Genomic DNA, 14489 nt, shown 5'->3' on the forward strand with positions numbered 1-14489 from the left:
AAGACAAGCATCAGTTGTTAACTATCTACGACACGTGAAAAAGATGAAGTTACATCATCACTGAGTACCTTGGCTTTGACAGTCAAACCAGAGTTTTACTGCCTGTACTAAAACAGCATCAACTTTTCTGCAAATTATTATGAAGTGTGTTCTATTTAAACATCAGAAATTCTGTGTTCTTCTTCCCTCCAATACATTTGGAAGAAACATCAATGTAATAATGTATTAATACCTACATAGCAGCCAGAACTGAGCTCTACTTAGATACAGTAAAATACAAACCAGAACACAAAACACTTGTCAATTTAGGCTTTTAGTATGTGAAAGACACCCAAACCAGCTAAATCACACCCACAGGGAAAGAATGTAAACAAAAAATAATCTGTTATTTTACTTGATGCTCTAAAAGCCATGTTTGAGAAGCAGAGCCATGCAAGTCAAGAAGATAATATTCAAAAAAGAAGGTAAAACAAAAAGGAAGAAAACTCCATTGAACAAAAAAAGCTGGTCTAGTGATAATGACTCAGGAAACAAAATAGGTAAAACTGCTAAAAGGAAAGAAGTGGCAGACTTTGAAAGTTCAGTGACTATGAGACACATCCAAAGGTTTACTTGATGAAAACAGTAAGCTGCTATTAATAATGCAATAAAGCCCAAAGCATTCACTAAGTATTTTTTCTGCAGATGGACACGTGCAGTCTGTTGCTATGTCAGTGTCTCAACAATAATCATGAGTATGATTTTTATTATCTGAAGCTCTTCCTTTCAACTTTGGATGATTTTATATTTACTCTAACTACAAGAAAGACAAATGCCAAAATGAAAAATACCAGCCAACTTCTGTCACACAAATTTTAACTGTATATATTTATCTCACAACCTTTATTTAAGTACTTAGGTAGAAACCGAAGTTCAACAATGGTTTTCTAGTGAGAACAAAATCAAGTTTGAGACTTTCACAGCAGCAAAAAGACTCAGTGTTACAATGACAAGAAGAATCCAAGATTAGTTTGGGAAAGGAATCAATGGCAACAGTTGTTGGTGCATGCATTTGTGGGGGCATGTAAAGAGAATTAGCTCTAAAGAGGCTGTTGTTCTTCCCACCTCCAAAATAATACTTTGCACTTCAAGAGGTAAACTGCCCACACAACTGTCAGTTCTGGAGGATAAAGAAGAATGATTACTGAAGAGCTACAGTGGGGTGTTCAGTAAAGAACACCAATGAGGAAGAACTGGTCTGTCCATCTTGGGAAAAATCAAAATCCAAACAAACTTGGATTTCAGCTCTGAAACACAGAAATCAAGATACGAAAGAGAGAACAACAGAAGTGAGAACTTCTTCTAACAGTGAGTATACCCACTGGATACACAAGGCCTGAACATGACATCCCACTTCAAACAGATGTAACCCCTGGGAAGGGGGAATGAAACCTGGCTCTGCAGAAACACTGCTGGTATACACCCTTGTCAAACTGAGTTACAGGAGTTTAAGTGGTACTTCTGGTTCTTGACAGCGAATCTAAAAAGTTTTCATAAATATTGCTATTTTTACTAATTTGTAGATAGGAGAAAAACCATGAAGAAATGTTAATTCTGGTGTATAAAAAAAACCTCTTATTTCCTTGCCTACTCTTTTTCTTTTCTTTTTTTTTCTTTTACCCATGGACAAGTATGACTCAAGCTTCTTGCCAGTCAACACCCACTCACCAGTCACAGGAGTATCAGAAGCTGTATCTGCTGTAAGATTATTTCCTAACATTTTATCTACAGACAAACCTATCCCTTCATTAATTCTATCAGCATCAGTTTTCACCCCTTCCATCTCGTTTTCCCTGTATTATTTTGCTTGATCCAGTTCTAGTCCTATCAGGATCATAACATATTCACTCCCATCTATTTTTAACGCTACCAAATATGTGGCATTATTTGCGCAATGACGGCTATTTTATGCTTTAAAATATGGAAGAAATACACATGTGTGTCTACATAGCTGTATTTAATCCCCCACAAAATCCTGCTGATAAAAATGAATCTTTGAAAGAATAGTCCCTATAACTGTAAACATCTTTGTTGGATGACACTTCCACCAGCCTTTTTTACCACCTAGATTATTATCAATGCATCATTACTTTCACCTCAGTGCAAGTCCCACCAGCTAAGGAACACACAAGGGATTTTTTTATTACCTGTTTCACTCAAATTACTTCAGGGAAAACGACCAACATACCTCCAGCTGTTTGCTGGCTTCTTCATTTCTCAGTATCAGGGATAACTTGGTGCGAAGACTCCGAAAGTGCATATCAATCAGCATGTTGGCCCTCTTCGTGGTCACATCGTTGATTGACTGCATTGTTAATAACACAACAGTGCTTTACACATGGACTCTTGAAACAAACCACTGCCAATGGTACAGTAAAACGCTTGTACTTACCAAAATAATAAGCTGGTGGTTTTCAGAATCATATGTTACAGAAAAAGCCCCAACTGCCTTTTTGAAGTCCTTATGTGCAGATTCTTTGGCACACCTAGGAATAAAAATGTAACGAAGTTAAAAATAGTAACCACTGGGTTTATGGTTAACAGCTACAAAGAATAATTCCTTAATACAAAGAATGTAAATAAAGATTTCCAAGCTCTCCCTTTCAAATCATGTGTTATTTTATTCCGTTATCATTTATTTTACTCATTTTTCTTTCATCTGTTTTTACATGAGTAGGATTAGAAATATTCCAGAAATTTTCTGTATGTAAATCTATGAAATGACAAGTTACACAAAACTACATAAAAGTTATAATCACTGTGATCACCAGGTTCAAGATTTCAAACACATCATGAACCACTAAAATGTGATTTCATTTTAACCCCTGCAGCATTCTAATGACCATATGCTCATCTCATGCTGTGCTTGGCTTCTCCAGGTTTCCTGTGTCCACTCACCACCGAGTGAACTTGTGTATGCTGTAACACTAACTTCAGGAAGTTTTAGTCTAACCTGAATTTATAACCCATTCCACACTGAGGCAATAACATGCATCTCAAGGAAAGCAGAAAGTGACCTGAAGGTAAACAAGGGGAGTCAGTATTAATCTGACTTTTAGAGCTGTAACTATATGACAACAACATGTTCATGGCCTAGGAGAAAGTTAGCTGGCTTTGCATCACACTCTGGGAGGTTTCATTATTGTTCAACTATTCCCAAAGCCATCATCAAATAATAAAAGTTGACGAAGAATGGATTCAGATTAACCTGTGCATACCACAGAACAGCACTAAGAGTGAAAATCTTAATCTGTATCACACACAAACCTTAAAATTCGGAAGAAAGTGTTTCTTCCTCCAGGACTAAACCACAATTCAAAAATCATCTTTTCTATTTTTGAAGTATGACCACATCGATATTTGAATTTTTTACATTCTTACATTTCAACAAGCTAATTTAGAGTGGTAAAAAGCATTTTTATTCCTCTTGTCTCAGGCTTAAGAAGTTACCCACATTTTGAAACAAGTTATAAAGAAACGCTTGTACTTACATTTGCCTTAAATCTTCAGGAACTGCCAGTTTGATTTTATGAAAAGTATCTTTTGTTGCGGGTTTATTGGGGTTCACAGATCTCAAACGCTCAATTGTGACAATTTCGTTGTATGTAGCATCACAGGCTGCATATTCTATTACGTAGAACTGATATAAAAATAATAAAATCATCCAAGCCACATATTTTATGACATGAGTGAGCATTATACTATTAAGGAAAAGGTACTTTTATTAACTGCGCAAGTCAAATTCGACTTCTCAGGTTGAGGTTAATGGTAATTGCAACAGTCCTACTCAAGAAACTCTTAACAAATGAATAGAGATTAGTTCAAACCACAGTGTACATCAATATATAAAGAGAAAAGAAAGAAAAAAGTATAAGTAAATATAAAATTATATATATATGTATATATGCATACTCCTACCTCACCCTTTATCATTCTCACTTTAGCCAACCACCAACAGCAGGGTTCTTTTTCATTTGCCCTGGAATAAACCTGAACAAAATACATACATTATATCCTTAGAAGATATCACAAAAGCTGATACTAATATGAGTCTGACATTAATATGATCAGGAACTCCACAGGAACAAAATCCAGCAAAACATCTTAGTACATAAAGTCTCTGAGCACAACATAGAAAGCATGTAACAGCCTCAGTCTTGCATACAGTCAAAAGAGAGATAATTCAGACTTTTATGTCTGTTAATATTTAATCAACAGTATTTCTAATAGTGTATAGGTCTGATGAGGCCCTACCAGTGGGTGAGAGGGAGGTCACATATCTACACTTCTTTAGCACATATATGTTATCACCAAGATCCACATTACAGAAGTTCTGCCATTTTCTTATCTTTCAAATTAAAAACCTACAGAGCATGCAAGCAGAATGCAAATCTTGCAAGTCCTCTTTCTTTGAATTAATTATAAAAGTAAGTGTCACAATTTTCTAAAACAAGGAGGTTTTAGAAATATGCTGCTTTAAAGTCAATCTCTTTGCATATACACGTAAGTATTTACATACACACATATATTTCTATGTTTTTATGTATACACATATAATGCAAATTATCTGATTCAGCTTGAAGCTTTTCTAATAGAGACATTATTACCTTACAGCTTAATAACTACAGTTCATCACCTATTTCTGAATTAATCCAGTCCTACAAAGGAGTGGTCTGTAATCAATGCAACACTGATCATGTCTGTAAATCAGCATATTTGTAACTCAGCATGGAGGTCATGGTACATGGAATTTTACACGGCCTTTTGTGGTACATGGAATTTGCATGGTTTACTGCTGTCAAACTCTGGGTTTGGTGATGTGCCTGACACTGTGTTTTCTGCAGTACTTGGAATCAAAGAAGGTGACACCACCTAACATGGAAGCAAACCTTCCAGTGGCTTGGCTGACATTTTTCACAGCAAGTTCTCTCACTTCTCAAGACAAGAGCTATTAATGGAGCATACACACCTCTACTTCATCGCTTTCATTTATGTCTTTATTATAGCCTGCAGGTGGTGGGAACCTCACATCATGGAATGGGATTTGTCTCTCTGGTTGCCAGCTACAAACAAAAATCACAGTGAATGGTCTAAATATTTTCATCTTCTTTGTAAACAAAACCAAACATTTTTAATCCATTAATTTTACAGCTTCAAATTCTGTGGAGCTTTTGTGCATATATGTATTAAAGATAAAGTGATCCAATGCATACATAGTAAGAAAAAACACATCTAAATGATCATTAAGCATCTTAAATGAAACCCTGATGCCACCTGCACTCTTTTGAATCTTTTAGTAGCTCTTCCTCTATTTACAGGTATGGTTTTTAACCCAAACATTAGAAATACAGATTAAAAACATTCCATAACACATTTGGACACTTCCTTCAAAACAAGCCTGTATCTTCTTTTTCTTTATTTCTACTACAGGCTTTGAAAATTTGACCAGGATCCAGTCTGAATACAGTTTTAATTTTCAGTTTCTTTAATGGAGACTGGATAATTTTAGTTTCTTGATCAGAAAATTGGTATTCATCATTTATCTATAGAACAAATTTTGTAATAATGGAATCTTCTAAAACTAAGGCAAGAAATTCACATGAGAAAAAGTCAGTAATGGTGCAACTGTTGACAGTCAAACATGGCTTGTCATCATGTAAATTCAGTAACAACATAATTATCTTCCCAGCAAAACCTATGTTACTATGGTTTTGCACTTGAAAGTATTTAAACCATTAAAAGCATTTATATAGAAATGCCACAAAATGGTAGATACTAAATATAACTTTAAAACATGTCCCCAGCAAGTTTATCTAATATACACTACTCTACACTAAGCCATATTTAGGTCAATCAAATGCAAGGTTGATACTCTGTCATTTACAGGTACAACACCAACAATACACTTACTTGTTTTCAAATGAAACTGTTATTGAATCTTCATGCACATCCTTTACAAATGCCTGTGGAGGAAACAAAGTATAATGATGGTATGCTTATGGACACTTTCAAAAGTTATTTTAAGCCTGTAAAACACCTCCTTTTCACAAACACCGATGAATCTCACAATAAAAGTATGTTTTAAAGTCAGCCTCTTTAATTTTGCAACAGACTTACATAAAACACATAGTGAAAGCTGATAACCTCCTTGGGTTCATGACTGCCAGCGCACTGATATACAAACAGAATGCCTCAGCTATGAAGACATTATTTCTACTTTTTAGAAGCAACAGGAAAGGTTAGTAGGAAATGACAAGATAGTTCAAGAGTTTTAAACGTTTGATTTTATAACCACATTTAATGTATAGACAGGCACAGAAATTAAACATCAGTATTCCTCAAAAAACAAACAAAACCAAAGCCCACAAAACCTCCAAGTCCTGTCTCTTCTTTCTTTATCTCAAAGTACATTTGAACATTGCACTAGCAAAATTCATCTGTATCAATTTCAGCAGAACCTCCCCAAATTTACTTCATCACACTAAGTCTGCAGAGCACAAACTTTAGATAAATGCCCTTGGGCCTGCTTTCCCTTTTTTCCTGGGGGATGGACAGCAGTTGTGCTCTCCATGCGACCACAAAGCAGAGGACAGAACTAGAATTCAACACCAAGGGCTCCTCCTACCTTAAGCACTCAACTGGCTGATTTGGATTTGATCAATATTTAGCTTAAAGCCCCAAATGCTTCCCCCATTCCACATCTACAGAACAGCAACACCAGCATACTCAAAGAACTTTGGGATTTACCAAATGAAAATATTTTTCTTAGCTTGAAACAATGGGTCACAGGTTAACCAGGGATGAAAAGATTGTGAGGGTTTTGGTCTTCATTTTTAAAGTACCTCTATGAGCTTCTGAAGCAAGTTGCTGAAGCACTGAGTACACAACTAACATTAGTCCACACATAGTGTCATTGCAAGGTAGGTAAATAAAAGCCCATGAGCAAGAAAGAATGGAGAAGTTTTTTTCTACTAATGGAGATCCACCTTAGCAGATTAAAAAAATCCCAGTAAATTGAAAATAATTTAGCAGCAACTACCACTTCTGTAGAAGAATGCTAATGAAGTATGGAACATTTTATTATTCTCCATTTTATTATTCTTGTAAACTTGCAAGGGCAAGACAAGTAGAGATCTTACCTCTTACAAGAAGGTAAGAGTCTCTCTTACACGGAACCTAAATGTTTTTTAAAAAATTCTTTTGCTATTTTTGCTTTACAACATATCCCAAAATATTTCCTGAGTTGCAGCAGTATCTTAGTATCAAAGAAGAGCCACACCTGACGCCTTATACAGAGCTCCAAGAACATGAATCTCATCACTCAGAGCCATTCAATACAAGGAAGAAACCATCCGAGTTGATAACTGTGACATAACCAATGCCACTGTGAATAGAAGTCAAAGGAAAGCCACAGTGGCAACAGCAAAAAATTATTTCACCCCTTGCTCACCTCTCAATACTCTTAAGAACGAGACTTTATTATTGCCAGCAAACCAAGGAGACTTTAAAAAGTCTCCTTATGTATTTGCATAATTATGAATTTCAAAATTCCATATTCCTTCAGAGAAGATTACAAGCACAGCTGATGTTTTTCAGTGACACGGTATAAAGAAGACTTAAGACCACATCTCAAGATCATGTTCATAGGAGTACAGAAAAGGTATTTACATGAAGAGGCAGCAGAGCTCTCAGTTGATCATTATTCATACATTTAGCTCATGTTTCATATTGTGGTGTATTCTGCAAGAAGATTCCAGAACTGGATATGCATTTGAAGAATACAATGGTAGTCCTGACTCATTTCACAACATTACACGTATCACCTTCAAAGGCTTCACCCACATGTCTTCCAATGGTAGTAATGTGCAACTTATTCTTACAAATGCAGCTGAAATGGATGACTTTAACACCTGATAGACACCATGATCACTAGCAGATACTAGGTATGGCTCCTTTGTGCCACAGACTGGACAAGGATTAATAGTAGTACTTGAGTATGTAAAAGCAGAGATTATTTTACAGAGCAAATTCAACAGAAACAATACCAGCAACACTTAATAGCCTTCAGGAGAACAGGTAAGAGTAACACAACCCCTGGCCTGAGAAACAATCTGTTGATACCTAATTTTCTCATATTTATAAAATGTCAAAAAAAAATCACTTTTCCTCGTACAAAAGATACTTTGGGAGAAGTCATCACCTCTGTGATGATGAAAACACCAAAAGGCGTTCTAATCAGCACTCTGAAAAAGTGACAGAAAATGGCAGAAAAATTCACAAGCACAGCAGCAAAGAGCAAGACTACATCTCACATCCAGAGAGAAATGGAAGAGAGCTCCTACCATCCAACTCACCTTGAGCACAATCCTATGGACTGCAGCAGTATATCTCATTAAAGGTAATAATGGTAAAACCTACCATTAATAACTAAACCAGGATATGCAACAAATAAATCTAAGATGAAGACTAGCCTGTACCTTCAAAGAGTCTAGCAATTATATTATCTGGAAACAGTAAAACTTGAAAGACACAGCTGGCTGAAAGAGGAATGAACTACACTGTCCTGTTTCAGCTCCCCTTAAACAGTTCTTGCACATTGCTTTGGTCACAATCCAGAAATCAGAGGGAACCTGAACCAGGAACACTAATTAAACTGCTGACCTAACACAGGTAGCATCAATACAGACAATGCCAAGGAAAATCACAAATCTGAATTTCTTTAGTTTACACCAAGTTCAGAAGAGTCAGCCACAGAAACAGATATTCATCTGTTTTCACTTCAGTCTGGCCAAAACCATTGATGTCATAACACTGTGGTTTGTCTTTTAATTAATAGTCTCACAAAATTACAAAAGTTCATTGGCATAAATTTATAATTCATTACAAAGTTAACAACGTCTTGCCAAATATCTAATTTCAAGAATGCAATATATGAAACACGTCTGCACACCTCTCTGTGATCTTTATGCTTAAAAACTACCATGCAAAATGTATTAATGACTATTAATATAGTCCTTAATATTTGGTTGTCTAATCCTATCTATCCAGAGAAAGGGGTTTTTCCTTGTTTTTCAGTTTCTTGTGACACAGAAAAATGTCAGATACTCATCACATCAGTTTATCATTGTCTGGACCACAGCATCATGTCAATTTTCCTCCAATATAAATATTTAAACAGATCTGTAGTACAAAAACGTATTTGGACTCTTCAGCACTACATATTTCAATTTGTACACTTTCAAGTACAAACCAGAAAAGGTCTGAAACACTTGTAAGTTTTCCTTAAAAAAACCTAATATTTAAGCAGCAATGCCTTTGGAAAACCAAAATTAATACTGATCCGAACTGTTTGGTAGTCTTGTTTTTGTAATACTTGTGAAATTACACACAATGCTAAAAAGAAATGAAGCCTTTAACACCATAAGCCAAATTCACAGACACCGGACAAGCCAGTCCCAGATGTCAGTAAAGGTAGAGAAGATGCTCTGATCTCGCACAAAGCATCATGAAAAATACAATAACCATTCATCAGCCTTTTTTAGATAAAGAGTGTAAGTAGGCATGGAAATTCAAACATAACACTGTAGATATATGAGTTTAAAATGCACCCCCATGAAGGGACAGAACAGTGGCTCTGATGAATTGGACACAAAGATGAAATGCCTTAGAAATGAAGTGAAACTGGACAGAAGCAAAATGAGGTAACAGGACAGCGAAAAGACTGAAGCAGCTGACATACCATTATTGCTAACAGCAGAAATACCAAGAAAGAGTACACAAAAATTGTGAACAGAAGCACATTTTATAATGGCAAAGGTTGATTCTTCTTCTCTAATGTGGAAAAAAAAAATCAAATCTGGTAAGTTTTCCACACCGAATTTGACTCTTAGTCACACAAACGATTTCATTTCTCTCCATGCTTCAGATATAATTAAGTAAAAAAGTTTACAGCATGGCATTTCTCAAACACATAATCATTTGCATTCTAAGAATGGCTATATGCTGAATATATGGTCTAAATTTTACAAATTATTTGTTAAAAAAAATATTGGAAACACCAGCATATTTTTATGCTAAATGGAATGACGGACACTTCAAAGGAAAAAGGCTTCAGCTGCCATGAAATTTTGCTTTTTTAAAGTCTGCTCACATCATCAGATGTGAGCATTGTCAACCATCTTAATAAAGGAGGATAATTAACTGTAAGAAGGGAAAGTAAGGAAAATATGCTTTTCAACACAAAAAAGGCTATGTTGATAACAAACGTGCATCTACTGTTAGTGTAACTGTTCTGTAACATTTCATACCTGTTGGAAGGAGAATGTCAAAAGGGAACTCGGTGTATAATCAAGTCTGAGAAAGGCTGGACATACAAAGGAACAGAATAGGGAGAAGAAAAATAGTCACAGAAATGGTCACCAGACGAGAGAAAAGCGTACAGGCGGTCATCCTCAGAAGGACTGAGCAGACAGGCTCATGAATGTACAAAGAGACTGGAGATATTGGCTGAGGGTGTCTGTATGGAACAGTGAAAGAAAAAAAATGGATACATAGGGCCACAAGGAACAGTTGCTAATAGTGAGACCCAGAGTAATAAAGTAGTAAGAAAGATGAATTCTTTTATCAGCTGTAGCTTCAATGAAGTTATCTATAAAACCAAGCAAACAACAGCCAGGCGCTGAAACTACTGGGATAAAAAGTGGAAGATTTTCACAAGGTTATAGAGCAAGAAGTGGCAAAAATTGGGTTACAGACAACACAGAGATATTAACAACAAACACCATCATGAAACTGACTGCCCTCATAAGCAGGATGCTTTCCATCTTTAGCAGAGGACACAAAAGAGAATCACTCCCAAACTCAAAAAGAAAAATCAATCTCATGTTGGAAAGGCATCCAGCATGTCCCCTTTTAGAGGGAAATACCTAAAGCTAACCCCAAAAACATTAGGCAAAGGCTGTCTATTAGTCCTCTGTGAATTAAAAACTTCAAAACCCAATTTATTACTCCTATGCAAGAAAAGACATGAGAAGATATGTCCTAATACTGCACACCTTCAAGATTCAGTTACCTGGCTGTGAGCTGCAAAAAGGCAGTTTCCTCCCCTTGGATTCACAGTCCTGGTGATTGTTGGATCAGTCTTCATAAAATAAGTAAGGAAATCTAACATTTTCTTTCCAAGGATTCTGGGCCCAACCACATAGCAAGTCATGACTAAGCATCTCTAGGTACCAGATTGTCAATTATCCCTGAATCATGCCCATTTACTGCACTGTGCTTTCCATGGAATAATTCATCTTAGGCAAGGAGGAAAAAAAAATCAGGAAAGTACAAAGTATGCACTAAGCAGTATTTTAATTCCATTCAGAAAGAACTAGCCTGCACTACAGCAGTCACATCAACACACTCCAGTACTCCAGCGCACCTGACCAGGATGAAATTTGAATTCAGATCTTACAGCTGCCTATGAAGGCATCCTCAAACCATCTCCTATGTTTTGTGTGGGACATGAATCCTCTGGATATATCTCAGTAAACATTGGTTTGTTACTTTCAGCAGGGCTTAGGTGGGCAGTTTTGTACTGTAAAGATCCAGATGCTGGTGGGTACACTCAAAAATGTTCAGGTCCTCAGAGAGGCTATGGTCCCACAAGGAGGCTATGAAAAACTTAAGCCACAACTGGGTGCCTACTTGAGCCACTTCATCCCATCCTGACTATAGCAGCCTCATACTCCTCCCCCTTCCATGTCTTACTATCAAGAGAAGTGTATTTTTCCAAAAAATTTACATATTCGCATTGATTCAGAATTATTCAAAGCCAAAGAAATCGTCGCCAGTTGTCAGTAAATCATGAGACTGAATAAAAGAATTGTTTTGCTTTTGGTTTGCTTGAAACATTATTGCTGTAAATCACTTCTCAGGAGGCTGCTTAAAGAAACTTTTAAAAACGAAAAAATAAAACCATCCTACAATTAAATTCACACTTGACATCACTGCATGCTTCTTGTTATGCTGGGTTAACATTCATTTTTTACAACCAAATTGCCAACCTATAAGGTGGGCATAAAACTCACAAGAAAAAAATTAGATATATTACTTTATAACAGAGTGATACTCAGACATTATGATGAAAGAAAAATCTGTAATTACAGTTCAAGCAATTCAAACTAGGGGAAACTAGAGGAAAATTGCTGGTTTATACTGAACATTACTGCATAGAGCGTAAAACAACTCCCACTTTTTTATTTTTTTAAAAAATATGTTGCATTTATTTTAAGCTTGACGCTCCATCTCAAGAAGTAATTCAGGTGAAGACGGCTAAATCCATATGCCCATTTTCCCCTTTAGACAATTTAACCAAAGCTGCTTGGTCAGTGATAAAGAGGAAGCAAAAAATATTCTGTTAAAATTAATAGAAGTTAAAGGACAAACATAACCACACTGCTTGGGGCAGTGTCTGTGTTAGAACTTGGATACACTAAATCATGAATAAGCTTCCATGAACATATGCTCAAATTAAGCTTTCACCTACACACAAGGTACAGGGCCCCAAGGTGTCAAACCTGAACATAAACAATAAAAGTTTCAGAAGCTTTCAATTCTCCCAGGTTTATTCAATAATATTTGTCAATAAAGAATGTACCATGTCATTATTACCATCATTCTTTCACATCATTGTGTAACTACTATAATTTGAAGAAAGCCTCATTAAAAGTTCTACTGTGCAACACATTTACTCCTTCTGCTTCTTTCTGACCAAATACTGTACCCTTAAAAGTGTGAAACTGATTTTTAAAAGTGCTAGATTATTTAATTCCAGGAAGCAATATACAGATCTAGAACTTTGACTACAGCACTGTGAGCTCATAGGATGCTTATTTACCACTGATTTGTATCACATAAATTTTTCTTTTTGAAAAAAAAAATATTATTTTCAGAATACGATACTAGCACATGTATTTTAAAAATAAGCTTTTAAGAGGTCTTTTTTTCTTAGAAAAACTCAGAGGTGTTGGAACTACATCATTTGGATATCTACCTGGCTTACCAGAGGAACACGTGAGAGTGAAACTCTACCCGGTCCTTCATTGCTACCATAAATATTGGATGTCACACTATAACTAGGCCCAATTTTTAAAGTCCTAGGATCATTTAAATCGTGGGAGACTTGCAGGAACTGATCCATGGCTGTTCCTGGTATGTTGATAACAGGTCAATGAGAGTAGGCCCAAACCTACCATACCCGAATTTTATTTTCTGTAAAACTACGAATTACACCCTATTAATAAGCTGATTAACACAACCCAACTCATGCAAAGCCACACAATACTACACGCTATTAATAAAACATATTCCGTGCTCATATGTTCAAGGCTCAGCGATGGCTTTATTAAGCACAAGGACTTGGAAACAAACATGCAATGCCAGTAAGTAATTTCAGTAAGAAGAAGTACATTTGATATCCATATGTATTCAGGGACTCAGCACAGATATATGTGGCCAAGCAATGCTCTCTTAAACATCACTGGACAGCTTCCCCTGCCATGGCATTAGGAGCAAGAATCCACCACAGCATTTCATCAGGAATGTGTATTAGCGAGGGCCCCCCTTCTCCCCGCCTTGCAGGCCGTGCTCATGCAGTGCAGCGCTCCTGGAAACCCGGACGGCGACAGAGACTTTCCTTAAGTAGCGACAAAAGCTGAGGATTTAGCAATTAATGCCCCATCCCAGCGCTGATCCTCGCTGAGTACCGGGACAAGGCGGCCCCGGGCGCCCCTTCCCACAAAGGGGAAGGCCCGAGGCCTCCCCGCTCTCGCTCCTCATCGGGCCTCGAGTCCGCTCAGCCCCGGCGGCCCCGGCTCGCTCTCCGCGGCCACCGCGAGGGACCCGCCGCGGCCTCCACCCCTGCCGGGTTCTCCCTCCTCCTTCCTGCCCCAGGGCCTCCGCTCTCCCTCAGCGCGGGGAGGAGGAGGAGCTGCCGCCGCCTCCTCCTCCTCCCGTTGCCGTGCCCGCTCCCTCCCCTGGGGCCCGGCCCGGCCGCGAGCACCCGGTACCTTGTAGAAGGCCCCGTTGGAGCCCCGCACCTCCACCACCAGCTCCTCCATGTTGTGCGCGGTGCGGGAGACCCGGGCCCGGCGCCGCCTCCCTTCCCTTTCTCTGTGCCGGCGCAGGCGGGGGAGGAGCGGTGTGTGTGTGCGGGGCGGGGGCGCTCGGTTCACGCCGAGCCCGGGGGTGTGGCCACCCTGGGCGGGAGCGGGGGGCAGCGCCGGGGGCTCCGCTCGGCGCCGCCGCTCCGGGCCCGGGGCCGCCGGAAATGAAACCGAAACGGCGGCGGGTGGCGCGCGGGGGGCGCGCGCAGGGCGCCCGGTTCGCACGCGAGCGCTCGGGGCCCGCGTCACGTGACCGCGGGAGGGGCGGGGCGGGAGCGGGCCCGGGGCCGGCGCGCGCCG

The 14489-nt window shown here is 38.4% G+C and overlaps 1 protein-coding gene across 4 annotated transcripts in view; it reads right to left on the bottom strand.

Moving 5' to 3' along the window:
• Positions 1 to 14482, bottom strand: part of FMR1 (FMRP translational regulator 1) — a 32620-nt gene extending 18138 nt beyond the window's left edge. For 3 of the 4 annotated variants that reach the window (XM_041485119.1, XM_041485120.1, XM_041485118.1), the window contains exons 1-7: positions 14094 to 14280; positions 5950 to 6002; positions 5009 to 5102; positions 3958 to 4029; positions 3531 to 3679; positions 2432 to 2525; positions 2228 to 2344 (exon numbers count right to left, since the gene is read on the bottom strand). In XM_041485119.1, the coding sequence (XP_041341053.1) occupies positions 2228 to 2344; positions 2432 to 2525; positions 3531 to 3679; positions 3958 to 4029; positions 5009 to 5102; positions 5950 to 6002; positions 14094 to 14144 (630 nt within the window). In that variant the 5' untranslated portion in view covers positions 14145 to 14280. Of the gene's footprint in view, positions 1 to 2227; positions 2345 to 2431; positions 2526 to 3530; positions 3680 to 3957; positions 4030 to 5008; positions 5103 to 5949; positions 6003 to 10346; positions 10403 to 14093 lie in introns of all 4 variants that reach the window. The other variant, XM_041485121.1, reaches the window with a different exon arrangement.
• Positions 14483 to 14489: the final 7 nt, after the last annotated feature.

This window comes from Pyrgilauda ruficollis, unplaced genomic scaffold (genome assembly GCF_017590135.1).
Source record: "Pyrgilauda ruficollis isolate IOZ18807 unplaced genomic scaffold, ASM1759013v1 scaffold7, whole genome shotgun sequence".
NCBI classification, from domain to species: Eukaryota; Metazoa; Chordata; class Aves; order Passeriformes; family Passeridae; genus Pyrgilauda; species Pyrgilauda ruficollis.